This window comes from Pomacea canaliculata, linkage group LG8 (genome assembly GCF_003073045.1).
Source record: "Pomacea canaliculata isolate SZHN2017 linkage group LG8, ASM307304v1, whole genome shotgun sequence".
In the NCBI taxonomy this organism is placed as follows: domain Eukaryota; kingdom Metazoa; phylum Mollusca; class Gastropoda; order Architaenioglossa; family Ampullariidae; genus Pomacea; species Pomacea canaliculata.
The window spans coordinates 26,632,089-26,658,453 of record NC_037597.1 but is presented as its reverse complement, the minus strand read 5'-3'; the positions used below and the strand labels follow the sequence as shown (position 1 = coordinate 26,658,453).

General features: G+C 41.1%; 2 protein-coding genes across 2 annotated transcripts; one reads left to right on the top strand and one right to left on the bottom strand.

Moving 5' to 3' along the window:
* Positions 1-10,333: 10,333 nt before the first annotated feature.
* On the top strand, positions 10,334-16,686 carry LOC112570452. Its single transcript, XM_025248871.1, has 2 exons — positions 10,334-10,495; positions 13,386-16,686. The coding sequence occupies exon 2, from the start codon at positions 13,557-13,559 to the stop codon at positions 15,267-15,269; it is 1,713 nt and encodes a 570-aa protein (XP_025104656.1). The 5' UTR covers positions 10,334-10,495; positions 13,386-13,556; the 3' UTR covers positions 15,270-16,686.
* A 7,875-nt stretch (positions 16,687-24,561) lies between these two features.
* Positions 24,562-26,341, bottom strand: LOC112570979 (COMM domain-containing protein 1-like). Its single transcript, XM_025249741.1, has 3 exons — positions 26,140-26,341; positions 25,640-25,933; positions 24,562-25,026 (listed from the first exon to the last, which is right to left on the bottom strand). The coding sequence occupies exons 1-3, from the start codon at positions 26,305-26,307 to the stop codon at positions 24,922-24,924; spliced, it is 567 nt and encodes a 188-aa protein (XP_025105526.1). The 5' UTR covers positions 26,308-26,341; the 3' UTR covers positions 24,562-24,921.
* Positions 26,342-26,365: the final 24 nt, after the last annotated feature.

The window sequence follows — 26,365 nt, the reverse complement described above, 5'->3', positions numbered from 1 at the left end:
TTCTTCATCCAACCTCTCTCCATCTTAGGTATAGAACAAGTCCATACTCCAGCAACTGTACTTGTCTCTCTGTCTCTCTCTCTCTCAATTTCCACACACACACTCCTCCCTTCTCTCTGTCTATCAAATTGCAACCTCTCCTCCCCATCCCCAAGGTTGTAACCCTCTCCCCCTTCTATTCTGTCTGATCACTTCGCTCGCTCATCAAATTACATCCCGATTGTTGTTTTTCACTTCTCTCTGTCTATCTAACTGAAAAGGTCTGAACAATTCCCTTTAATGTTCCATCAACTGCTGTTTGTAAAATGATGGCGAGCCACATGATTAGTACGTTAGCACGGTTGTGTGACGGCAGAAGCACACTACATGGACCTCGTTAATATGGAAAGGGGATATGTATCTGGATACTGTGTACAGCAAGCTGTTCTAACACTCGTTTTGCAGCTGCCCAAAAGTCTGACGTGGTCGGACACGCAGTCAACAGCCAATCAAATCGTCCAAAAAGGAAACACCAGCTCAATACGTACGCTTTGAGAAATGTCAAGAGGTTAAAGGTCCTGAGGGGAGCCAGAGCTACCAATATCCATGCAGACTGCTGGAAAAAAGGCAGCAGCTTGGCAGACGACAAAGCTGTCATTCGTCAACCAAGAGAGAAAAGTATAGCCGTGAACTGTTTGTACACCTGCCAAGCGACAGTTTTCTCTACTAAATGAATCCCAAGTCATATTTGGGACAAATGACTGTGCAATGGCTTTGTCACCACGACAGTGAAATCCGAGCGCCATGGGTTCGGATTTCGGACTGTCTCTGAGTGTTACCTCATCTTATTTCCTTCCTTTGCTCATGTGGAGGAAGGACTAATGTGCGTGTCACGCACCTGTGAAGGAAGAAACAGAACAGCCTCGACATATTGTGGTAACCCTATCTCGAAGGATAGTTAATACTGTGCTTTTGTTTGTTTGTATCATATGTATGTGTGTGTGTGAAAAAGAGAGAGAAGAGAGAGCGTGTGTTTTATGTCTTTGTATGTCAGAGAGAAAGAGAGACATAGAAGGGAAAGAGAAAGAGAGTGAGTGAGGAACGGAAGAATCTTTGGAAGATCAGACCTCTGATGCCCCGTGCACTCACTTATACCAGCTTCCATTCTGCATTTAAAATTAGAAAGACGTTACACGGACGTAAACGTGACCCAGAAAAATTCAGGTCAGTTTGTGGTCCTTTCTACGCCGTTCTGTCCGTTGCTACCTTCTGGTCAAGTGCGCGTCTGCCAACACTCCAGCCCATGCCCTTTGTGCACTGAGCGCGGGTTCTGGCTGGAACCAGCGCAGGCATCCCCGTGGCACATGATTGTCAGTGAAACTGATATTTATATCTCCTCCAACTACACCGTTAGCCTTGCCCTCTCGATGGTCATTGAAGGAAGGAAGGGGTGTAGAGCTGTATAGAAGCATGCTACATGTCACAATAATATGTGCAGCCTACATCCTCACGCACGTGCCAACCGGAGGCTGAAAATGGCCACAAGCCTTCCTTTCACACGGACTGGAAATTAGTTTACCCTAACTATGGAAACTGTTCGCTGACATTCTAGGTCACCTCCTCCAAAAACTCCAGGAAGTGTCTAAATATTCTGCCGCTCTCATTAAGGAGGACATAAGAAGGTCCCTGTCATCTCTCTACTTGAAAAGATGAAACTGAGTCACCATCCTGTACAGAATAGATTATAAGCTGTCTAACGTTTATTTGCACATCATCAACCAGACCGCTTCTGTGTATCTTTGTGATATCCTATGTTTATTCCAGGTCTCTGCGCTCTTCATATCTGGAACCATCGTGATTCTCTTTTGAAAATAGGAAATTCATGGACAACGTTCTTTGTCTCATCTTGGTCTTATAGTCTAAAGCATTCTGCCTTTCTCAGTCCGCTTTTCAGATATCACAAACTATTTCACAGGTGAAGAGTCTTTAAAAACCCAAAACCTTGGTCGATTTCTGGTTGATCGCATATACGTGTAGAATTTTCGTCCTGTTTCGACTCCTGATGATCTACTGTTCATCCTAGATATTCTTCGAGTTAGTCTAGCACGAACAGGGGCGGGTTGCATGAAGCAGGAATAGAGGCGAGACCAGGGAGCCTAACGCACAATCGATGGCTGGAGGTGAACTTTCATATTCACACTTCTCCACCACCTCTTGGGTGACAATAAGCAGTTGTCTACCGAGCCGACCTCGCCATGGTGAGCGCAGTTCACATTGTTAGACGACTGAAGATGTGTTGAAGTAGGATTCTTGCCTTCCTCACTCACTCTTCATCTCTCCTTCTCCTTCCCTTTGCATGTGATCTTTATTCTGAGCCGAAGAAGACTACTTCTTGATGTCGGCTGTTGATACGTGTAGTGTTTTTCGACCATATCGGCTCTTACAATAATAAACAAAATTATGTGTGTAATCTCAGTCTACAGTTCAGGCATTCAGACGATCAACATTATCGTTTCATGAATTTCCAAGCAAGCATGTGTGAGCAACGTGTGTAGATACTTTGGAAATGCCATGTGTGTGTCTGTGTGTGTGAAATAGTCATGATTATGTACTTTCACAGCACAACTAAAACATGAAGATGAATTGCTGTTTTACGCCGAACCAGCAACTAAGGTTATATTACGGCAACCAGTCCTGTAAAAAAATGCCAATTGCAGAGAAATAATGGCGTGCCCAAGACGAGAGTTGAACCCAAGACAGCTAACCCTCACTGTATTGGTGACAGGCGCTAACCGTTGCGCCACCCGGCCGCCAACCACAAACAAAATTTACATCAAGAAAAAAAATGGTTTCTATGGTTACTAAACACGCTGTCTTCTCTAGACACTTCCTTATTATAAACATACATTTTACACACTTCAAAAAGTTATTTCTCTTTTCGTGGGAGCAGAGCATGTTTTGTCGCGCACATAATTACGAAAAGGCGGATGTGGTGACTGAAGACATCAGCGCCATGCAAATAATGAAACAGGCTCTGAAAGAAAGGTTTTGAGTCGGGAGAAGGATTCAAAAGGTACGTGTGCTTACTGTGTTTGCCAAACAAGTATTTTGATTCAACATGGAAGTGTACAGGTGGATTGCTGTCTGTCTGCCGAGACCAATGCTTAGCCTCTTGCGAAGAGTTCCCGCTGTTAGTCTCGGCGAGCCTAAACAAGAAATGTGACTAAACCGGAAGCTTAGTATACATCAGCCTCATTCTAGCAGTCAAGCTGAAACCTGGCTAAACCGGAAGCTTTTAGTAGTTAATTTGCGAACAAAATCGCCTGCAAGCAGTCCAGTAATACAAGTTCGTGCTTTCAATAAGCAATGAGGGTATTTGTCAATTATTTAGCGCATGCGCAGTGCAAACTATCCGGGAAGTGAGGATTCAGTCTACTAGCCACTCAATGGCCTGTATCGAGATATATGAACGTAAAGAGATGGGTGGAAAAGATACTGTTGTGTTATGAACTGTCACTACGATGAATTTAAAAAGCAGGAGGAAAGTATCATCTGTTCTCCCGATATCCTTCACCCTGACAGCAAAGGTCAATATGTGGTCGACATTTCGTGTCAGGATTTCAGAAGAATGACCAGTGTTCAATCAGCTAAACCACAGTATATCGAAGGTATGAAAGTCAGTGAAAACAAAAGCTCGCTGCAAGGAGCAAAACAACTGTTTACAGTGTGAGCTCGAGCATCTTTGACACCCTCAGAGAAAAGTAGCATAGAAGATGCACATTGCAGCATCAGACATTGATTCCAAAATAACAGTTGGCAAAGAATCTTGTTCAACAAATTAACACTGCTGCGAGATATATGTTAACAATAAATAATTATTTATTACAGAAACAAATCATTGTAAAAAAAGAAATGTGATGTTTTGCCTTCTGCCTGTGAATTTCACCGTGATGTGCTTGCCCAATCATCTCTGTGTGTATATATATATATACAAAACAACAAATAAGAAATAATATTTTTATTACAGGTTTTACGACCAGCCCTTATACACATGTGCGAGCATGCGCTCTTTATTACTCAAGAAAGAGGAAACAAAATTCGCTAGCATTAAGAGGTTTCTTTTTATATCCTTTATGTACATAAAATATATTATGCAAACAAACACAAGAAATAGTTTAGAGAATTGTTGTTGTTTTAAACTAGGTGTGTATCAAAAGCCATTATTATTAAATGAGTTTGTGGTTGTGCTGTTTATGCTCGTTACTATACATCGAATCTATGATTCAGAAGAGTGACAGGCTTTATTCTCTCAAACCGCTCACACTTCCTGTTCAGTTCTTCCCTCACTCGGGAAGAAAGGACAATAGCAGCAGCCGACAAATGTTCTCTCGCCGCCAGCTCATAAAGGTGGAAGAGCTGGACATAGGCAGACCGTGACTAGGGCAGGCTTTTCTTTCGTAGTTTTGCTTTGTTTGTGCTATTCACTAACTAAAATGATTACTGTGGCAACAGCAGGCAACTGTGAAAACCGCTTTGTCAGACTCAGAACTTCTCTTCGATTCAGATATATTGCTCCTTGTGTATGTCAGTGATGCTGAGATGGTGTAGTTCATAAAATACACTCACAGTGAAAGAATGCAATAAGCCACGAACATACTCTCGACAACCTCCCCACCACCACCACCACGACCACCACCACCACCACCAACACCACCACTTCTTCGGTGTCCAGAAGAGTGCTAAATGCTGATTGGATGTTGTTGCCATAGGACACCAGCGAAAGACTGCCATTGTTTCAGTAGTCTGGAAATGTGTCCTGTGTGCAGAATTCTTGAGCGTAGAAATATAATTCTTTGACATAAATGACAATACAATAACAACAAATAATTCTGTAAACCCTTATTACTCACCTCCTGCCTGTGGAGTGCCCTGCCCAGCGTCTTGCTATGCTCACCTGCCCTGCCCTGCCCTACCCTGCGCTTCGCTATGCCTGGCGTACAGAGACAAGGAGGATGGGGAGGGAGGGTCAGATGCACCTGCCAGCTTGGCTGGGCCCGTTCGACCACGTTAGAATCGATCACCTGCCTGAGCCATCGACTTCTGCTGTCCTGCATGTCACCACCCTCTCCCACAATCTCCACCCTTTCCCACTGCCTCACCTGAGCAGGTGTGTGAGACTTACTGCTTTGGCCAGCTTCTTCCGTGCATCGTTCTTTTTCAGGGACACTTTAGTCAACATTGTTCGCGCGCTTGAGTCGCAGAGGTTCGAACCCCGATTCGAAAAACAAGAGAAGCTGACCAGTAGCGTGGCTTGGCTGTCTTGTTCTTATTTCTTGACCCAACTCCAAGCTGACTTAGCATCCCAGGTAGTCTCTCAAAGAGGTTGACATGAAAGGTCGAGAAGGCAGGCTCCACCACGGACCAGCAGCCATGGTAAGCCGGTCACTACTTTGTCACGGTCGCTCGGGCGTGACGTTTGTGCAGCCGTTGCATTATGCCGAGGCGGGACGCGTCTATCGACTTTTCCTCCCTGAAGTGTGAGCAGGAGGAGCGACCAGAGACATAACTGGAGCGAGTGTGCAAGCTGTGTTCACTGACAACGAGCGAAGAGATGGAGAAATGTGTTAGCGACTAGATACGTGGGTCGGAATAATGGCGAGAGCTCGGAAGTTAGTTAGCGAGGTAGACAGTTTGCGTGCATATGTAATGTAGGCGACAATTATATGCACACAACAAACATATCCATGCACATAGCATGCATAAACATACACATACATATACAACACATCTGGTATCCCGCAGTTAGGCAGGGATGAGGGCCGGGAACAGAAAGGACATTGAAGAAAACCTGTCACGTGATGATAAAAAAGATGTTTATTTCTGTTGGACTTTGTCATGCTGTCAGGGCTTTTAGATGTCCATCTCTGCTGTCTGGGTTTGTAGATTTTCATCTTTGCTGGGTTTTGTTTGTCCTCTCACCTTTGCCACCCACTTCCACTGGTCAATTCCAAGAGCAGTCCCGTTGCATTACACAATCATTTCTCGGTTAATTGCCGGCTAACGAACTAATACCTGCTGTGTAGGAGACATTTTCAATAACTAAAAATAAACCAGGTCTTTTCGATTTATGATTAAAAGGCCTGAGCAATTTTTTTAAATGTTGGTTCTCGGCAATGTAAATGGAATCAGACTGGAACGTGGTGAGCACGGTCGTGTGCGTTATATTTCTCTCTCTGTCTCTGTGCTCGCGCTTGTGTGCACGTGAGTATGGAGGAGGGCTCTATATATATATATATGTGTGTGCCTGTGTGTGCGTGCGTGCGTGCGTGCATGCATGCGTTGGGCAGTCATGGAGTTTGCTGGCGCTATTTAGAACTTAAAAATTTCATTCCTCCTGGTTGGCGAAGACTCTGCAGTTCAGGGTAAGTGAGAAGAACAAAGTTCACCAGCTCGAACTGCCTTTATTATGAAACCAGATGTTGCAGTCGACTCGAGCCAAATACTGTGTTATGAAATATTGTGTGATTGGCATTCGAATATTTGCTATTGATGTTCCCAGTTCATCTGTGACCGCGAGCGCGCGCGTGTGTTTGTATGTGCGCTCTCATTATGTGTGAATGTACATTTGTCTGAATGTATACGTTGATGTATGCATTCCCTATCACCTTTTGTCAATTTATACTCACATTTGCGGACTATGTATGGTGTACTGGGCTCTACCCATACGAACTGTCAGCTTCATGGACACAACCAAGGACAGAAAACGGTTTTTAACTGAAACCTGCTCTTTGGTCAAGAGAGCAACAATTGTCTGGACATAAACAATATAATGATTGCACATTGCTTTGCTTCAGATAAGTTTTACAGAAGGGATGAACCTTCATTTCACTCTCGGCTCTCGACACAAGCTTCAAAGTGAGACAGTCTGTACTGGAACTGGTCTTTCAAGGACGAGTGCTGGGCCACCCCTCGCTGGGAGGATGCTTCTGTGAGGGATGGAAGCTGGTGACGCCTGTCTGCAGATTCCTATGTGAACACCAGAGACTTAGCTACTTCTGCAATCGACCCGCAGAAAAGCAGAATCTCTTACACGAGACTCATGTAATATTAAGCCCTCGCAAGTTGGAGCCAATGTTTCCATTGTCTTGTCGTCTGTAAACTGGTGTTTTCTTGCTCGATAATTGTCACGAACAAATGTGGGTTATCGTGGCCGAGTCCGTAAAGAAGATCTGTCCCGTTGCAAACGGCCGCTGAATAAACATTGTGAGTGTGAGATATCTCTTTATGTAACCCGATTAGAAAAACGTTCAAGGCCTTGTATACAGTTATAAATATTTTACATTGTGTGTAATTTGATAAGAAAAACTATGACCTTTGTTCGTGTGTGTGTGTGTGTGTGTGAGCGCGTGTGTATAAATGCGAGTGTGGCTGTGAGAGAGAGAGAAAGGGGGAGACAGAGTCAAGCTTTTGTTAAACCTACGTTGAAAGTAGTTTGATGCTAATAATAATAATAACAACAACAACAACAGATGATACCATAGCAGGTATGAACTTACTACATGGGCAAAAATGAAAAACTAATGAGGGAGAAGAAAAGTAGGTTTGATTATGCAAGATGGGTTTTGAAGCCGGACTTGACGGTGTGTTCTAAGAGAAAGGGGCAGATAATTCCACACTCGTTCCTACGGGATCTGCACAAGCCACAAGGCTTACTAATACATCATCACTGCACGAGATATCAAAATTAAATAAAAACTCTATAGCCTCTACAAGAAATGCTGGCAACAGTGAAAAATCTACTCTCCATTTGGAGACAATGTGGATAGCTGTAAGCTGGTTCCTTGAAAAGATAAAACTTGTTTATACTGGTCTCGTGTGCGTGTGTGTGTGCGAGCGCGCTCATAATAGATATATATATATAATATTATATATAAGTAAGAGTTTACATGCTTGTGTAAAACTTGGGGTTCCCAGTAGTGCAGTAGTTAAAACACTTGTTTCACTACAATGAGAGGTTCTGGGTTCAGGTCTCGTCTGAGGACACGCTCTGTATGTGACACCTATTCACAGGTCTGCGTGTCAGAAGTTTTCACCAGGTACTCCAGTTTCCTCCTCCCTCCATCTCCCCGACTGTGCGAAATCACCTCAAGACACTTACCTACTAAATCAACCAATCAAACCAACGTACCTCAAAGTTGCCCCACCTTCAAGACCGCCTTATTCAAATATTTTATGCGAGCTTATTCTTTGCTCCATCCTCAACCGGCAACAACAAACAAAAATAGTAGAAGTTGTCGTAAAATCAGGATCGACATGAAATCCAGGTCTGAACTGCAGTTCACAGTTCTGAACAACGCTGACGTCTCCTTTATAGACAGCTATGAGTGCATTCAGATGATCAAATAGCGTATTATCATTTGTAATTTTATTTATTTGTCCTCGTCGCGGGATTGAACTCGTGACGTCACTGACAATTGTAACGTGCAGTCGAGCATCCAGTACGTGGTAATCATGTGTCATAAACATATATGCAGCAAGCCAACTTTTTATTGATGCTGTTTTCTTGACATTGCGAGAAACGAGGTCTTGGCCTCGGACGATGATAAATGCGATGTTTTCACAGGCTTGCAGCGCAAAATGTTATCCGCCTGCAGTGACCTCAACTCACTTTCTTAGAAATAAGGATGCAGTCGCGTTCGCCTTTCAGCTACGACCGAGTACATGGGTACTCCGAAAACAAAGGTGACGAAGATCCGCAAAGCCATCAGTAAGCTGCCACTGTTATTATTGTTGTTATTGTTGCTTGGTTTCATTCGAACTGAACCACCGCTGACGTCACGGGTAATGAAAATTTACACTGATGACATAGGCAAGGTGCGGTTTATATTGTGTTATAGCCTCTTCCCCCACCCCATCACGGCGCCTGGAGGATCGAACTCCACGTGAAGTTCAGAAAAATGTTTCTCTGACAGCCCTCTGCTGACCCTCTGGAGCACCCAAAGGAAGAACTGGTCTCCAGCGCTTCATCCGATCTATACAGAAATGCGATTCTTTTGTTACTCCTCCTCCCCTTTGTTGGTTTGTGGACGACATGGAATTCGATTGCGCGCACAAAAGATGGTTACAATGGACTAGACATAAGTTCCAGCCCTACTTGGAATAACGGCCTGGATGTACGACGACGGACACGAGTCTGTTTCAGACTGCTTTATACAGTTCGACCTATAGTTCACCTGTCGGATGAAACGGGTGGTGGGACTATACCTGCATTGAAAATGATATAAAGGTTCGGTCTAAAGATTTCACGCCGCTATAGGGTAAAATTTTCAATCGAAGTTTATCAAAATTTTATGAGGACAGATCATACTTTTCTCCTCTAATGTAAGCGAGCTGTTTGTGGCTCACTTTAGCCTGGTGTACACTGTCTGTACACGATGACAGCAGAAGGAATAGAGGACAAGAACACCCACTCGTAGGCTTGTAAATAACTAGAGACTTAGCTTATTGAAAGTCTATCGATACTGACAAGAAGTCGATTCAGTTCCTTGACCTGTACTGGCTGACCTGTGTTGGCTGACCCGTGCTGGTCGTCGTGGGGACTGGAGCAACCAGCGAAGCATTCCACAGAGGCCTTTACTGAGCGTTGATGAGCAGTACGTCCGTTTTGTCAACTGCCTGATGTTTGCCAGTCACTCTAAATAATTCCATTATTTAACATAATATCCCAGCCAACAGGCAAGCTCATTTCGCTGCAGACATTACAGCATCCACAAGACAATCACAGTTGTGAACATTGACTTTAGGCACGTACGTGCCAAAGGCGAAGACATTTGAAAAAGTTCAGAAAAAAGTTTTTATTCTTTCTCTGTCAATCCGACGATGGCCTTCCTCAGGGCATCCCTGAAATATAATCTTAGAGAGTTGTGCAGGACGACAAAGCAAGGCGACGGAGAAACAACTCACCGAATGAAGACCGACTTTTCTTAGTAAACAAAAATCCGGAGACATCAGGGCTGCTGGAACATGGCCTGGGCCGAAACAAGTCTCAATCGGCAAATGTTGCTGGTAAACTCATAATTAGCAGGCCTCGCTATCGCTTCTTTGAATGGGCTTGGTTGTCGGGATACATCCGCATTGGATTAGATTCTGATGACCTGAGACACCGCTTTTTTTTTTTAAGGCGGGGGGACGGGATACATACACTGTCAACCAATGAAATACCCTTGCAGCTTGACACAACCTAAAATGGAGTTTTTATTTCATTACGTTAAGGTCGATTAACAAATACACCTCCTTTATTTAAAAAAAAAATTTAAAAAAAAACCTCTCTAGCAATGTATCCAGGTACATCCTCTATCAGCCTCACTCACCATCACGCCCATTGTGGAAGGGAAGTAACTCGGAAGAAACCTATTTTCAGTGTTGCAGGCGACGCGGTAAACTTCACTAAGGCTGCGCTCACAGTCAAGAGGCTGGCAACAAGGCTCACGTTTTAACTCTTACCGCCGTTGCTTATGTAAGTAAATATTTCACCCGTTGTCATTGTTCAAAAGTTCAACACTTTTACATCTTTTTTTACTATTTCCTTGAAATTTTAAAGAAAACTATGTTTGATCGCATTTTGAAGAAGTCGGTCAGCCAGCAACAAATGTCGTCTGCAAGCGCTGTGCATTTTCGGTTGAAACTCATCTTTAGAGCGTTTGCAAACTTTGCAAAATGGTATCATTGTGTTATAATTGGATCGAAAAGTATGTTGTTTGAGTTTGGGGCTTGGTGTTAAGTAAGGGATAGAGTTTAAAAATAGGTAACTGCCCCACTTACGAGGCGGTCTCAAGGCCGTTCGAGTTTGCGAAATGCTATGCTGGTCACATGATCAAGGTAGTCCACGGGCAGCAGCACTGTGCCTGCGGCTCGCAGCCTCGCAGCATCCAGTGTGTGTGTACGCCAGTGTGCGTGCTGACCGCAGACCTTCCATTAGCTAACAATCAATAACAATCCTTAACTTTATAGTTCAGTGTATAACATTTAAAAATGTATAATTCACACTTACATCATTCTATCATAGAAGTAAGGAAAATAAAAATTGTGACATCAGTTCTAGAGGACGTTTATGAACAGTTCTAGTGGCTTGTTCAGGACTTTGTACTTTATTAAGAGAAAAAAAAAACCCAACCTGTCATCAAATAACCAGAAAAGCTTTCAACATTTTGTCTGTACCTGAACATGAGTTGTCAGGAAACATTTGTTTTATTTAGTTCAGTAAGCATTATGCAATATCTGTATGCAGAAGTGTTTAAAATCATTTGAACCCTCAGCAGTTCAGCTGATAAAATGTCGGTTTTTGTGTGTGTATGTTCGCATTCAGGTCTGTGATTTTGTATATGTCACATAACATTTTAACCCAGAGTACAAAATCCACTTTCCCAGTTTATTTGACCATGCCCATAAATTGAAGTATTCACACATAAAATATGAATGGTTTTGGTCTGTTAAGTAATTATGATAAAATGCACATTAAACATCAGCATTCCAGTCACATATGTTACAAACACAAAATGTCAGCACAGTTGCATAGTTAAGAAGTCATTCTTGCAAAACTTGTAAACTAACATAATTTTATTGCAGTCACATATATAATTTGTAAGTACTTTGCACAACCAGAATCTTGAAACTTCAAGTGTTGTATTTTATGGGTATTACCATTCTTAAGTCAGTCATTTGATATCCTAGCTTTCAGTTTATTGTCTTCTATATGCTGGTGACACTAATAAGCAGGGCTTAAAAATTTACTTCATCATCTTCATATTTTCAGTAAGAGGTATAATGTTCAAATGAATGACATGTTTCAACGTCAAGACTTGTGTCTTCAAGAAATAATAAAATTTTGTTCTCAAAAGGGGATATTAATTTCTTTGGCTGGAAATGTTGTGCTTTCATAAAAAATAAACTTGAAAGAAGGGGATATAAGTGTGTGAATGAAGGGTGAGAAAACTGATGCAGCAATGAAAGAGAAAATTAATTGTAAAAAAATAATACTTTAAAGATTTCTTTCATTTAGATATGTTTGGCATACACATTCATACTTAACACATCTACACAAAATCTCATTCATTTGCATAAGAAAGTCATTTGTCCCTTAACTAGTAACACTCATGGGTGAAGGGGGGGCACATGGATAGACATTTCAGCTGACAAAACCTGCCTCTCCTGCCTTGGGCAGTAATGAGCAAGTCCTATTTAAAGGATGTTAATATATGTCGTCATGCTGGAAGTTTTACAGGTCTTTGCAATATTTAGTCCATTGGTTGAGTAAGCAGTGCTCATTATCTTTAATTACTATCTCAATCAGCAGGTACATTCACTATAAACTTTCAAAATTACTATTGTTCCCTGTTGGTGGAATCTAAATCTAAACCTACACTTACTTAACGTTTATTGATAAAGAATTAAAATGACAATCACTCCCTTTAACTGAGATCTAAAACTATACCTACACCTCAAGCATTCAAGACATAGAGATGAGGGAAAATTGTTATTGAGTTTTTTTTTTTTTTTATGGTGTGTGTTTTTTGTTTGTTTTGTTTGGGGTTTTTTTTTTTTTTGCATCATGGAGAAAGCGCAGGTAAAGTCCATGAACCACAAGTACTGCACATCAACAGAGAAACATGGGAAAATTTTGTTGCTTCCAGAATCAAGGAAAAAACATAACACAATTTGATGATAAGATCTGTTTGTCACACTATTTCTGTGGAACTTCATTGAGATGATACATTACACTAGCAGACAGAATTTTCCAGACACTTCACATGGTATAGTATAGCATGTTTACCTGAACTTAATAGCATAAATTCTCTCTTTAGTACATGTTCAGGTATTGACAAAAATGATGGAAGTTTTCCTGGCTATTTGTTGATCACAAAAAAGAAGCTAAATCCCTCTACTTGATACCATTTATCTTAGAACAGATATGGACAATACTGTTCAAACTATCCCCTGTCATGAACAGACCGACCGCAGAACCAGCATACGAATGAAAAAGAAGACTCTTAACAAGTGACTGATAGAAGCGAATCAAGACTGCTTTGCTGACTGAACAAATTATTTAGCTTATGCAGAAGGTACATTCTTTGCTCGCTACATTTAACAATAATTATGTTGGGTGTTTATATTTCATTTGAGCTGGCACTCAAAAACAGTTGCTAGGTACCTGAAGGGGTTAACAGTTTCAACAAGTTTACAATGTGTCATACTGGGAGCAACAGTACCATCTTTGATTCTCCTAAAATCTGTGTTCATTTCTTTTGTTTTATCTACATTTAACTCCAAAAAGTTGTATTTTGCCTTCTTGCTTTCAACTTATATGCTGTAATTTATTTATTTATTTATTTTTTTTTTTTGGTCACTAGGTCCAGAGAAGTGGATGATATTTTCTAGTACATTTTACTCATCAGCTGTTCCTTCTTCATAACTCAGTCATTGGGAAATAAAAAAAGAACACTAGAGCAGCAGTGGAATTCTGTTGTTGGAATTGCAGGATAATATTCAACTGATTCCACAGTATTTTCACAATCTGTTGCATGAATTTAACGGAAATTTGCGATTCTGTGGTTGAAACTGCGAAACATAAAGTCAGTAATTTTATACAAAGATTCTGGCCAAAGAGATCAACATACATGGAGAAAACCAAGGAACAGTGTCAAAGTGATTCTGCATCTTTGCCTCAGAAATTAGGTGACCCCAGCCCTGAACATGAAAACAGGCATATAGATGCAGAAATGACTCAAGCTGGTGAACAGGTAAATGAAACTTGTTCCCAAAGCAATTTACCTCTGGACAGTTCCATTGCGGTTGCCTCATGTTCTTCACAGGAGATTGATTCAGGTTCTCATGTGGAAGTAAAGGAAAGTTTGGTTGATTCACTGAAATTAAGCACGAACGTCACCACAGATAAAGTCCTGGCAGCACCCAACCAGCCTAGCTCAAAGAAAAATCCACAACTATCTCAGTCATCTGCAAATGAGAAGGGTCTACAAGCTGAGGAGGCACCCTCTTCTACTGCAGGAGCAAGTTCTGCGAGTGTGATTCATTCAAGTGGAGCCACTGGTGCTCCTGGCATGGAAATGATGTCTAAGATGCTAGCCATGATGTCCAAGGGCAGCTCTCCAGCCATGCCTGGGATGCCAGACATGATGTCCATGATGATGAAAGGTGGGATGCCCAACATGAAAGACATGATGAGCAAGATGCAAGGCAAAGGAGGACCTGTGGGGATGATGGGAGGCCCCATGGGCATGAAAAACCTTTTTGACTGCATCGTTGAAGTCTCCTTGCTCACACCTGATTCTGATGTGTCAGATGACGATGAAGACAGCATAACCATGGAACTTCCTTGCCAATACTGCTCTCGTTACTTCTCTAGCAACATGTCTCTCAAAACCCACATTCTTGTGGCTCATGAAAAGGAAGATCCTTCAGTTCTCAACCTGAAAAAACTTGTTATAGAAGAAAAAGGAAAAGGCTCAGCCAGAGATGCTAGCACCAAACGGAAACATTCTCGTGAATATGACAAAGCAGTGGCAGAAGCAGCTAGCAGTCAAAGCAACATGACTGACCGAACAAGCCGAGCCTCTTTATCCTCTGTGGACTCCTGTGCATCCCAGCCAACTGCCCGCAGCATTAAGAAGAGCAGGACTGAGAAGAGAGCTATAGATTCTTTAGACACAAGTGGAGCTGCAACAGGATCTTACGAACTTAACCCTGAAGATCCGAGTGAACATGTAACTTTCCAGCCTAAATCTAATCCTGAAACCAAGTCTGGTTCCTGTGTGGACAGCACCCCTCCAGAATCAAGGAAGCGTAAAGCTCTGCTACAGATGCAGCGCTCAGTATCCAGTGAGATGCAAGGAAAGAAAGTGAAAAATAATGACAAGAATTCCGACAGTGACTGCAGCAAACAACCAGGTAAATCATTAGTTGATAAGAAGGAGACAAGTCCTTGTAAAGGCTCCATTAGTTATAAGGAAGCCTTAAACAAGAAAACATTAAAGACTGAGCTGAGAGAGCCTGGTAGAAGAGGCATAGGTAGCAGAGACAGTGACACCAGCAAATCAGAAGCATCATGTACAAATGCTGAATCTGAGACCCGACCTTTAACTCGAAGAGGAAGGTTAAACTGTGCTCGTGAGGCATCAGCCATTGCAGTAGGTGCTGCAGGATCAGCTGCAGCAGCTGGTGACTCGGACTCTTCTTCTAATCTCAGAAGAAGTTTGAGGAATCGAAAATCTCGTTAGTACATGGATTTCTTTCTTTGTAATTTTTTGAAAGCTATTTATGCTGTTAACATGTTCTTTGTACCTGAAATCTGTTATCTACCTGTTCATTATGTTCGACAAGAAAATTGTCACCTGTCCAGAAATCAAACTAGCTTATTTATTCAATTCAACATACACTTTGAAAAGATTAGACTGCAGATTTATTGAAACTTAAAGATATTTACAGCACTTGTAATATATTATCTGTTGGTACAAAAAACATGGAGTTTTTGTCTAGCTCAGAATCTTTGATCACCAGAACTTTTAACTGTGATATTACTTTACAAGTGTTAAATAAGTTATCGTAACAGAATTTTCTGGTTATGAAAGATTCCAAACTGAGGTTCATATTGAGTTTTATTAGCATTAGTGAGGAAAATGTTGTATGTGATCACAATAGATTTAGGGCTTAGATAAAAGGGTACAAGCCAATAACAGTTCATGTGTGGTAACATCAGTTGTTGTGTCTCTTTGAACAGCTTTACTATTTTAATATTCTTTACAATGCCTTTATCAGCAGAAAAGTTCAGTTTTGATTTGCATATATTTAATAATTCATTTATAGTTGAGTGATCAGAATTTGCCATGTAATTTCTGGTTTGCAATTTTTACATTGACATAGTGATGTTCTGGGGAAGGGGGGAGCACATTTGCTGAACTGTAGAAAATGCATTTATCATTTAGTGTTATTTAGTATATGGTCAATGGAGACAATAAAGAACTTGAAGACTGATCATGTTTGGAACTTTAATAGATTGATAAAAGCAGTTTTCATGCAACATGTTCTCTTATGTCTCATACTTTGATCATTAACTGCCTCCATAAAGTACCCAGCCTCCTCTTCCTGATTTACCCCTGAGAAAAAAAAATTCTCAAAGGCCAAACTTCTGCCCTATACCAGGGAAGAATGGTTCATCCTGAAAGATAAAGATCTGGTTCCTCATGCCAGAGAAGCATGACTACTTAGCAGGAACTGCGTGTGCTCATCACCCCAGGGTCAAACCATTCTTTCTTGCCATAAGGTAGAAATTAGGTCTTTAATTCATTTCATTTGCTTAATGTATATAGACCAAAACTGAAGTTCATGAAGTGCTGTCAATTCTGAGCTTCTATCTTTTTTTTTTTGTGGGGGGGAGGGGTGGATTTTTTCAAATTTGTTTATTTGGATGTGCCCATCTTGTCAGGAAACAGCGTTACAATGAGTCTTGTCAGGAAACAGCGTTACAAGGAGTCGATTTTTTTTTTTTTTAAGAAAGGAGCTCAATTTTCCTGGAATGTTGTTGGCTTAGAACAACTAGTAATGATCAAATACCTTGAAATGTTGATTGTGATTGTTTATATGTCCATTATGATTTATGCATTGGCAAATGTTTAAGAATAAAAGATGGATGTGGAAGATTAAATTATGTTTTAAATAATGTATGATGTGTATGTGTATTAAGGTAATATTTAGGGTTTTTCAAAAGATCTGTTGTGTGCAAATGTCGATTTTGATATGAACTTTTAAATCCTCATGTGTCAAGATATATCGATGACAAATTTCCCCATTCTCCTCTTAAAACACATACACTATATAAGTAAATGATCTTTTATATTTTGGAAAGCAATTTAAAACTGGAAACAGTGTAAATTTTTACTCCTGGATCCATGTACAACAGACTGAGAATTTAACCTTAGCAGGCATGAGTTCAAAGTCTGCATGAGTAACTGCTTCCCTGCCCAAATATCCATGTTATTAGCTCACTTATGTAACAGTGTATTACAATGACATTGATTTAATTCTTTCTGTTTGAAGTAAATCGATGCCCATCAATATAAAGGAAATGAATGTTTCTAGAATCTTTGCCTGCGTACATCAGTGACTGTTTATGTTTACAAGCATCCATGGATCCAGGCTTGGTGTCAGCTCAACAGTCACTTTTTAAAAGTAGGCTCATTTTAAGGCATACTCATTTGCTGTGCCTTTCTGTAACTCATAAATTAGACTGTATCAGGTCAGGTCAGGTCAGTCCCATGCCCGGTCCGGGCGTAGGGGGGACCGTCCGGCAGCAGCAACAGACAGAATTTTCCACCCGGTCCTGTCTTGAGCAGATGAGAGCAGGTCTGGCATCTCGCGTTCGGTCCATTCTTTAATGTTGGTGACCCAGCTTTTCCTCGGACGACCACGACGACGGCTCCCTTCGAGGGTTCCTTGTAGGATCGTCTTGGACAAGGTGTTGTGGCGGGTGACGTGACCGAACCAGGCGAGCTTGCGCCGCTTCACTGTTGCCAGAAGGGGCTCATGTGGGCCCACGAGGGAGGTTACGGTGCTCCGTACGTATGCGTTGGTCTTGTGTTCGCGGTACGAGATGCGGAGCAGCTTTCTCAAGCACTTGTTCTCAAAGGCCTGGAGCTTCTTTTTCCGTTGCGGCAAGCAGCGTCCAAGTCTCGCAGCCGTAGAGTAGGATTGACACTACGAGGGACTTGTACAGCCTGTGCTTGGTACTGAAGCTGATTGAGTTGCTTCGCCAGATCCTATCCAGCCTGGACATTGCGGATGTTGCCATACAAATCCTGATACGGATCTCTGCTGTACAGCAACCATCTCTAGTCAGGGTGGCACCCAAATACTTGAAGCTGTTAACCTCCTCCAGTTTCTGGCCGTTCATGACGATGTTGCTGCTGCTGTCGGTGGTGGAAATAATCATTACTTTGCTTTTTTCTGAGCTTATTTCCATGCCATAGGCCCCCCGCTCGCCTGGAGAGTCTGTCCGTCAAATCCTGAAGTTCGTTGTTACTGCCTGCCATGAGGTCAATGTCATCTGCAAAGCGGAGGTTGCACAGGGGTCTGCACCAATGGAGATTGAGGTAAGGTGGTTGTGGAGGGTGTCCTGCATGATTTTTTCAAGGAAGATGTTAAAAAGGATGGGAGAGAGTAGGCACCCTTGACGGACCCCGATCGTCATTGCGAAGAACTCGCCTAGTTGGTTGTTGAGTAGCACGCGCTGGAGGCGTTTCTTGTAGAGTGCTGCTACCATCTGGATCAGTCCCTCCTCTATGTTGAATGATCTCATGACCTGCCAGAGTCCATCGTGCCAGACACGATCAAAAGCTTTTTTTTGAAATCGATGAAGTTATGGTATAGTTGACGTTGATGCTCCAGGTGTTTTTCTATCATAACACGGCAGTTAAAGATCTGTTCTACGTGCTTCTTCCAGCCCTGAAGCCAGCCTGTTCTTCTGCCAGCAGTTCCTCTGCAATAGGTTTTAAGCGGTTGAGGATGATTCTGAGCATTACTTTGCTTGGGTGACTTATCAGACTGATGGTTCTGTAGTTCTGGCACTGCTCAGGTTCCCTTTCTTAGGGAGTGGGATGACGATAGACTGAGCCCATTCTTTTGGCCATTTCTTTTCTTCCCATATCTTTTGACACAGTGTGGTGAAGGCCTTGGTTGTTGCGTCTCCTCATGCTTCAGCAGCTCAGCAGGTACGTTGTCCACACCAGGTGACTTTCCTCCCTTCAGACTGTGCATAGCTTCTCTCACCTCATCAGTGAGGACTGGCAGGTCTTCAGCCTCTCTTGTCCAGTCTGGTGATGCTGGAGAATGCTGGTGTCTGGCTCGATCTTGTAGTTGTACAAGTCTTGGCAATATTCAGTCCAACGACTTAGTACAGCAGCGTTTTCCGTAAGGAGCTGTCCGGCGCTGTCTTCGATGACTGTGGCTGGTCGCTGCTGAGTCTTGGTGAGGGCCTTCAGTATTTCATATGCCTTCTTGCTGTCTCCGCTAGCCATGCCTATTTCCACGCTGCAACACTGGTCTTCGATCCAATCTTCTTTTGCCTCCTTCATCCTTGTTCTGATCTGCTGGTTGACAAGTCTGTACTTGTCTGCTGACGTCGGGTCTCGACCTCTCCTTTCTTCAAGGCTCTCCTTTCGTCGCAAAGATCAAGGATGTCGTCAGTCACCAGGGTTGTTTGCGCTTCCTCTGCTTCCCCAGCACTTCGTCTGCAGTAGAGAGTAGCACCTCTTTGATACTTCCAGCAAGGGCGTCTATGTCGCAGTCTATAGTAGCCAGGGCTGCAAATTCGCCCCCCACCTGGGCCTGGAAGATCCTCTCTGTGTCCGGATCTTTGAGCTTCTCAAGGTTGAATCGGATGCGAGGGCTCTTATTGTTGTCACGTCTCAACTTCAGTTTCAACTTGAGGCTAGTGAGGACGAGGTTGTGGTCGCTGCCTATGTCAGCGCCAGGAAAGGACCTCGTTTGTGCTTTGTTGATGCTTGATTTGAAACGTTGAGGCAGCAAGATGAAGTCAATCTGGTTATGGACCAGACCTCCCGGCGAATGCCACGTTACAGTTCTTGACTTCTTGTGCGGGTGGAGGGTATTGGCAATGGTGAGACGGTGACTCTGAGCGAATTCTAGTAGCCGTAGGCCTCTTGCGTTGGTGTTGCCTAGGCCAAACTTGCCGACTGTTCCTGCCCATTGTTGGTAAGCGTCAGGGCCGATCGTAGCATTCCAGTCGCCAAGGACAAGCAAGATGTCTTTCTTCGGAGTTTTCTTGATGATGTTGTCCAGCTCCTCGTAGAATTCCTCAATCTCTTCATCTTCGTGTTCTGATGTTGGGGCGTACACTTGTATAATGGTGATGTTGTGCGGTCGAGCAGAGATTCGGATGGAGATAAGTCTGCTAGAGACTGGGGTGCAGCTGATGACAGTTCCAGCCACCTCCTTCCTGATAATGAAAGCGACACCACGTTCATGCTTGATTGCGTCTCCGCTGAACCAGAGCTTGTGGCCTTCATCTGTAGTTGACTCCCCGAAACCAGTCCATCGGACTTCCGCAAGTCCCACTATGTCCCAGCGGTAACGCTGTAACTCGTGTGTGAGTTCTTTCACTTTGCCGCATTGAAAGAGTGTGCGAACATTCATGTTCCGATAGTAGTTCCTTGTGTAGGCAGCTTGATTGTAGACTTGGGTGTAGACTTGGTTCCAGTATCACACTTGTCGCCCCTCCTGGAGACACCAGAGGGGTGCGCGGTCGTTGGTGATCCGGGCCTCGACGATCCGGCATGTTGCTTCTATTCTGTTTCGCTACCATAAGTCCTTTCAGTGGGCTTTGGCGAACTTGGTGGCGCCCATCTCCTCTCCAAGTATTTTATTGACGTGCATAATAACACGTCAGCCCCTCACTGATAAAAATTAGACTGTATGCTATTCTGTAATTCACAAATTGGAATGTATACCCTTATGTAACTCACATTATAATGTATGCCAGATTACATTTACTCATAAATCATTTTCTTCAGCTCTGTTCTGTTACCCAGTTAGCTACTTTTTTTATTTCAAAACATTAGCTTCGTCTTTAACTTCATAAATGCAGGCACAGACCAATTAGCTTACATTATATATTTATGCCTAAATGTGGTATCTGAATGGCTTTCAATCCTCAGCAAAAAGTAATTTTTAAGGGGAAAAAGTCATTGTCTAGAACATAACAGATAATAACAATGTGTGGCATGGAAACTGTTACTAGCGGTTTTCACATCAAAAGTCACTCGATATTAGGTTTAGTTTTGAGCATGATCTTTCGAACTTTGTCTACCTATGGTTGAACTACATGTCTGTTTATCCCTTTTATTGTGAGATCCAGACATTGTTTAATGGTAGTAGCATACATTCAAACAGGTTGTCTGATCTCACAAGAATACCTTGCCTTGCTTAATTAAAAAATAAGGTGATCCCATTATCAAAAACAGCCCAGATGCAAATAGCATTTGAAAACATTTAAAGTATTCCACAAACAGTTTCTTCATCAATCTTTGTTTGGAAAATAGTACCAGGTGCAGTCAAATGAAGCATATCATTTTTGTCAAACACAGACCCACCTAGAATGTTTTCATTTAAATCGTTTCATCCATAGTTGTGCTTTTAAAAATTGTAGGCAGGTCAGAAGAACTTGCTGTTTAGATATATTATGTACCAGTTATTGAAGCAATTTTTTCACTTAAAATGATAACACCTGGATCAAGATAATGTACAAACTTACACATACAAGTATTCTCTTTCACTCTATGTGTGTGTATGTGTATGTAAGAGAGAGGGGTTTAGTTTACATGCAAACATACATTTATATAGATGTCATGCAAGATATCTGTGTTAAAAAAAAACTAAAAATTTCTCTAAAATATCTCATGGAGTTTTTTTATAAGACTTTACAGCAAACATGTTCTTACTATAACAGTAAAAGCAAAACCCTTACTGAACTGCATGAGCACAAAGACATACTCAAAACATAGTCACACATAAACAGATAAACACATAAAAATGCATAGATGGCTCACTTAACTAGTAAATTTGCAGGTATGTTTGTCCATGAAAAAGTATTTTCATGCATGCAACCTAACTCTTTAACAAAGTGTTTATATCTCCTGTCTATTAGAAATAATAAAACTGAAAAGAATTACTGTTTTGCTCTTGCCACTTTGTAGTTACATTTATAAATTGGAATGAGATACCAACACTCACGCAACCCAACTCTGGTGCCTCAGGTTTTGCCTCTCAAAATGTCACTTATATAACAACATTTGCAACACAGAATGATTCTCTTAGGATCTCCATGCTAGGATTATTATATTTATATGAATGATGTTTATAATACCCCTTAAAGCATTGCTTATTCTGCATTGTTTACAAGTAAATTATTTAATCGTGCCAAGAAATACAATTTCTGAGCAATTCTTAAACTTGTTATCCAAACTAGTGGGGGGTTTTCTGTAAATATTGGTAAACCATTAATACGTTCTGCATAATGTTTCAATAAATAATAATTTTCATAAAGTGATGTGTATCATTTAATATGCTGAATTGAGAAAATTCTGTTTCATTCATTTAAGGAGATAACCTGAGATGTGCATTTACTCCTCTCCAAACGTATTGTAAATAATTTTGTTTCCGACACGATACCAGTCCAATTTTAACAACCCAGCTACAAATCAGTTATGGTCTAGATCTTGATATAATCATGTTGAGCATTTGTTGTTGAGGGATTGAATTTTGATGGATCCGTGTCAGGATAGGAGTTTATTTTTGTACTCCTTTTACCCAAGAAAAATGTGTATATATTTTCTTTTGCACACCTGTCCAATTCTTTAAAAGAAATTGCATGTGAATAGGTTTCATTTTGGGGGGTATTTTATTATGTCATAGGATGGTCAAGTAGTAGTGTGAATAATGTTCAATATTAGTTTGAGGCTATTTTGAACCCTCTCCTTTGTTTACTGTCTTTCTCAACTTTAACAGCTCTTTATCAACTAGTTCTGATGATGCTGTGTAGGTATTAAATTCAGTTAATTTTTTCAGCGCTTGATGTCAGATTAAGTGTGAATTTTTTCAAAGGAGCATTAATGGGTGTGGCTTTTAAACATTTTCGTAAAATACCAAAAAAGTGCAACGAATGACATTATCTGGTAAAGGCATAGATTTTGCTTTGTCATCATTATTAAAATGTATAACACTGTGAAGTTGATTGCACATATAGTAAAAACTGACTTTTATTATTTCCACCTTACAGAAGTTGTTTTTTTTATGATGTGACCTCAAAACCCCATTGTTACTGACTGAACAATACAACAATCCCATTTGAAATAGAAAGTGTGCATGTCCAAACAAGTATATATTTTGATGTGTGAATCAATTATTTAGGTTTTGTTGTATTGATATATGTCAATTTTTGGTGATCTCCTACTTTCACAATGTTGTATTTAAGTTACATTGTTTAGAATTGTACTGGAATGTCAACTCACATTAACTATATTTGAACTATGAAGCAAAGAGTTACAGTAAAGAAGCTGAATTTGTTTCGTGACAGATTGACTAGAAATCTTGAGTGGATGATTAAAGTGCAAGGTTTGTACTGCAAGCTTGGCATTTAATGTGTTTGGTATCCATGCAAAAAGCTAGAGTTAAGAATGTGCTTTAACGGGTTGCCATCTTCAGCATTGCTGCTGTTTTAAGCAGCCAGTTTTGTCGCAGATTCCTAGTTGTCGTAACTGCAATTTTTTTTAATCCATAGCTCATTTATCCAGGGAATATAAAAAGGGATGCTGTTTATTATCTGTCAGCACTTATCTTTGTTGTCAAATAAACCACTGTCACAATTTCAAAATGCATTACGTTTGTACATGTGTGAATGTGTGTACATTATTCACATACATATCACCTTGAATTAGCAATAGCAGTAAAGTATGTCACCCAATCCTGAATAGTTGTTAAAGTAACGTGCTTTAATATACTATCATAAATAGAATCATCTTCATCCACAGCTAAAATTACTGTTTACTGGAGGATAAACAGTAATTTTTTTAAGAATAATAATAAATGCAAAATTTGTAAAGCGCATTCTCACTCTCATAAGGAGTATGCTCTTAGCGTTTAACACAAAAATGAAATATGGACAGCATACGAGGGACAGGAAAACAAATAACATTTGAGCTATAAAAGAATAAACAACCCTACTAAACGCAGAATAAAATAAAATACAGAAAACACAAAGAGGAACCAAATAAGAACAAGGGCTGAGAGTAACATGATATTGCAAAAGGCAGGGTGTGAAAAAGGGCTAGCATTATGGGAAAGGTTGTTAGGAGTAATGTTTACAGAAGAGGTGTGTTTTCAGTGCACGTTTAAAGGATTTAATGTTGGGTAGGAGTGGATATGGAAAGGAAGAGAGTTCCATTGTTACGCTGCACAGTAACCAAAAATCCTGTGGCCATTTGTTGTTATTTTGGTGACAGGAAGAATATGGTGATGATCATCAGACGAGGAGCGGAGTTGTCTAGCAGGGATGTAAGGTAAAAGCAGTTCGGAGAAATAATCAGGGCACGTGCGAGCAAACAAATTAAAACTCAGCATGGACAGTTTGTACTGGATGCGAGAACGGATGGGAAGCCAAATTAGAAAACGAAGGAGAGGTGTGGTGTGGTCCTATTTATGAGCTCTAAGCACCAGACGTGCAGCAGACTTCTGTACTTTCTGGAGTTTGTGAAGAAGGTATTCAGGGCAGCCAGCAAGCAAGGAGTTGTAGTAATCAAGTCTGGATAAAACAAACGCACAGACAAGAGTGTTGGTAACACGTGTAGACAGAATGTGACAAATGCGCTGATCTTGCCTAGGCAGACAGCTTTTTAAAGTTGGAACCAGCCTCTATCCCGCTCCCTCCTTGAAAGAAAAATATAGTTCTGAATGTTGGGATTGCCGCAAGCTAGAAGTTACAAAAAAGTAAAAGAAAAAAAGACCGTGTTGATATTTTAATTTTAAAAATGATTTCATCATTATAATCACCATTTAATTCACAAATGAAAATATGCAAACATACACAGACACACCAAAACATGTGCATGCACATACACATATATGCATATATGCATCTAAACACCCATGATGCACAAAATCACCAACATTCATCAGAGTAAACAACTGATACTGCAGCCTACATTTCACTCCCATTCACATGATGAAATACATCATTTGTGGCATAACTACTATGTTTCCCGTACATCTTGGTACACTACCTTATCAGATACAGTCAGGACTTCAGCCATATTACATCACCGCCTGGATGGAAAACTAAATCATTCTAACACACTCCCAGTCTCACTTCTGAATGTACTGATTGATTTGCTCCTCAATTTCCTGCATGCTAGCTAGAACTTTGGATAGCCGGTCATCATCCATTTCAAACCGTACCACATCCACTGCCTAAACAGAAAAAGGAAACAGATTGTTAGGTAGATTTCAAACAGCATTGTCTAATAATGCATGCTGCATACTGATGTGGTTTTGGTTAGGATGTCTTCAGGTCAAGGTCAAAATGGCTGGGTTGATGTGGTTCTACATCAATTTGTCCTATGACTTTTTGCTAAATAAAATAGTTTTGGTTGGTGACGCACTGGCTAAAACGACCGTTACCACAACAATGAGAATCTGGTGTCATGGGTTTGAATGTCAGCTCTACCATACCTCTCTCAGAATGTAACATCTGTTTACAGGTCTAACCATCAGTGGTTTTTCCCTCAGTACTCTGGTCTCCTTCACCCTATGTGTGTGTATATTGTGTGTTATCAGTTTATGTACAATAGTGCTCACATGCCTAGCAGGCTGCTGTGTGACATCTGTGCCTCCATTTTAGCATGGTAAAGCATAATAAACAAGTTTAATAAAACTGTGCTTTCTCTCTCTATATATATATATCCTGAATTATACACCTTACCATTAACAGCAGATGTGGGAATGATACTAAGTTTCAAAACCCTTTTGATATAATTAGTAATCTCATAAATATGCATAATATCTGACATTTCATCCACTTTACCTTGTCTTTCTGAAGATTGTCTCCAATATGAAGTTCCATTATGGCTGATGGTGCATTGATCTGGTTAACATGACGGGACTGAGATTTCAAGTCTATTCTCCACAATATCTTCTCTAACCTATTGCCCCACATTGTTTGTGAAACAATGCTTTCGTGGATTTTGCTTTTATTTAATTTCCAGAATTTTCGTACTGCACTAGCTTGCTCTTCTGTGAGAGGAGCATCCCTCTTCTTACACTGGGCTGTAAGAAAAGCCTCCAGCTGAGTCATGTCCATATCACCCAACACCATGCTCTGTTCAAAAAGAAAAACTGTGTATTTATAGCTGGTATTTTATATTGTATCACGTTCACCGTCTTCTATAAATGATTATTACGCTGCATACAATACTGCACATGTAAGACACGCAGAGATATGTCGTGATTTCTTCATCCTCATACATATAACGAATGAGAATGCATTCCACCCACTTCTCTTTAAAGTTAACAGGAGTTGAATACCTTTAAAAGTCCTTTACATCTAGTTTGAATGTGTTCAAAGTCTTCTTGTGATGTTTCTGGATAAATCTGTTCCTTCAAAAATTCATCTGTTATTTCTGACTGTCCGTAATAGTTCCTTCTAGCCAGTCCGTTCAACAGCGCAAGGAAACTTTTGCTGTCGTCCGCCATTTTGTGTCAAAGCGATCATGTGACTTCGAGGTTGCTCCCTTTTATTTAATATCTTTGA

Coding starts and splice junctions, on each gene's coding strand:
- LOC112570452 (XM_025248871.1), top strand. CDS start 13,557: ATGAATTTAACGGAAATTTGCGATTCTGTGGTTGAAACTGCGAAACAT.
- LOC112570979 (XM_025249741.1), bottom strand. CDS start 26,307: ATGGCGGACGACAGCAAAAGTTTCCTTGCGCTGTTGAACGGACTGGCT. Junction 25,934..26,139: donor GATGTAAAGGACTTTTAAAG/GTATTCAACTCC, acceptor CTTTTTGAACAG/AGCATGGTGTTGGGTGATAT. Junction 25,027..25,639: donor ACAATCTTCAGAAAGACAAG/GTAAAGTGGATG, acceptor TTTTCTGTTTAG/GCAGTGGATGTGGTACGGTT.